The 1157-nt window shown below is 41.2% G+C and overlaps 1 protein-coding gene across 1 annotated transcript; it reads right to left on the reverse strand.

Annotated features, from left to right (window-relative positions):
* Nucleotides 1–552: 552 nt before the first annotated feature.
* Nucleotides 553–902, reverse strand: LOC133085383 (dynein light chain 1, cytoplasmic-like). The gene has a single exon (XM_061182416.1). It carries the CDS (start codon nucleotides 834–836, stop codon nucleotides 567–569), a length of 270 nt encoding a protein of 89 aa, XP_061038399.1. The 5' UTR covers nucleotides 837–902; the 3' UTR covers nucleotides 553–566.
* Nucleotides 903–1157: the final 255 nt, after the last annotated feature.

Genomic DNA, 1157 nt, shown 5'->3' on the forward strand with positions numbered 1-1157 from the left:
CTATAGCAGTATCTTTTAACAAAATGAGCACTTAAGGAAAGCATCAGATTAGGAGTTAATTCAGTAGTTTCTCTGCCATGCATTTCTCAACATGCACTTCTGAGTAGTATTCTTCCATGCATAACAGTAGCAGGATGGGCAAGAATGAAACTCAAGAGCGTTGAATAGGCTAGTCTATTATATCCCACAGAAGCTTCAAGGAATCACCCCCACCAAGCTACCCAAGATCAAACAATAGGCCATCTTCAACCCTAGATTATTTGAACAAATCGTTATTAATGCACACTTCTCCAACACATTTATTTCTTTAAAGGAATGGATTTTGAAGAGAAAAAACATGGGGCAGAGAGGTATGCAATAGAAAATAAATACAAATGTAAGCTGTTTTGCTAATTGCTTTATAACCATAACAAACTAGTACAGAGAATGCCCTGTACAAAACAACATAATAAAGATCGAGGTGTTCCCTTAGGCAAGGCTGAAGATTTCAGTCTCTGGTATTTGGAATTTAGACTGCAGTCCTTGTTTTTGGATGGATCACTGGGTGTGTGGCACAGTCCATGCTTTTAATCAGATTTGAACAGGAGAATGGCCACTTGGCCCAGGTAGAAGTAGACGAAGTGTTTGGTTTCATGTGTCATGTAACTAGCGAAGTTCCTTCCCACGATGCAGTGCCAGGTGGGGTTGTACTTCTTGTCAAACTCCTTCTTGATATGGGCCGCAATGTCCTTCTCTATATTATACTTCTCCAGTGCCTGAGTAGCACACTCCACCGAGTCCTGTTGCATCTGCTCTGACATATCGGCATTTTTGATCATGGCCTTTCGGTTACACATGGTTACCAAAGAGCAGGGGCTGGCCGACTGCAATGGTCTCCTGGGGGAGGGGCTGGCGAGGCTCAGACCTGTAGAGACTAGCGGTCCCTACTAAAGCCGTGGTGCATCTATCCCTTGTCTTTTTGATAATAGCCATCCTAACAGGTGAGAGGTGATATCTCATTGTGGTTTTGATTTACATCTACCTGATGATTAGTGATGTTGAACACCTTTTCATGTATCTGTCATCTGTATATTACCCTTGGAAAAATGTCTATTCAGATGCTTTGCACATTTTTTAATCAGATTTTTTTTTCTTTTTTACTATTGAGCTGTATGAGT

The sequence above is a fragment of the Eubalaena glacialis genome, chromosome 2 (assembly GCF_028564815.1).
Source record: "Eubalaena glacialis isolate mEubGla1 chromosome 2, mEubGla1.1.hap2.+ XY, whole genome shotgun sequence".
In the NCBI taxonomy this organism is placed as follows: Eukaryota; Metazoa; Chordata; class Mammalia; order Artiodactyla; family Balaenidae; genus Eubalaena; species Eubalaena glacialis.